Here is a 257-nt window from a genome sequence, read left to right as displayed (position 1 = left end):
TCCGGCCCCGGCGCCCCCAACACTCACTCGATGAAGTAGCTGGCGCCCTCCTCCGTGAAGCCCTCCTCCCAGCCACGGGGCAGGTCTGCGGGAACGCGAGAAAAGTCCGATCAAACTTGGGCCACCCACGCGCACGCCCCCCCTCCAGGCGCCCCACTCGTCCCTTCCGGCGCCCACCTGAGCGGATCATGTGGCCGGAGTTGACGGGCTCCCCGGTGCGCGGGTGCAGCCAGGTCGTGTAGCGGAGCTGATCACTG

At 69.6% G+C, this 257-nt stretch overlaps 1 protein-coding gene across 1 annotated transcript in view; it reads right to left on the bottom strand.

Moving 5' to 3' along the window:
• Window positions 1–257, bottom strand: part of PLEKHA7 (pleckstrin homology domain containing, family A member 7) — a 228,329-nt gene that overhangs the window by 227,362 nt on the left and 710 nt on the right. Inside the window, 2 exon segments of the mRNA XM_010830665.1 lie at window positions 28–85; window positions 178–254. Of these exon segments, the coding sequence (XP_010828967.1) occupies window positions 28–85; window positions 178–254 (135 nt within the window).

This window comes from Bison bison, unplaced genomic scaffold (genome assembly GCF_000754665.1).
Source record: "Bison bison bison isolate TAMUID 2011002044 unplaced genomic scaffold, Bison_UMD1.0 scf7180017864518, whole genome shotgun sequence".
Classification (NCBI taxonomy): Eukaryota; Metazoa; Chordata; class Mammalia; order Artiodactyla; family Bovidae; genus Bison; species Bison bison.
This window is presented reverse-complemented; position numbering and strand designations above follow the sequence as displayed.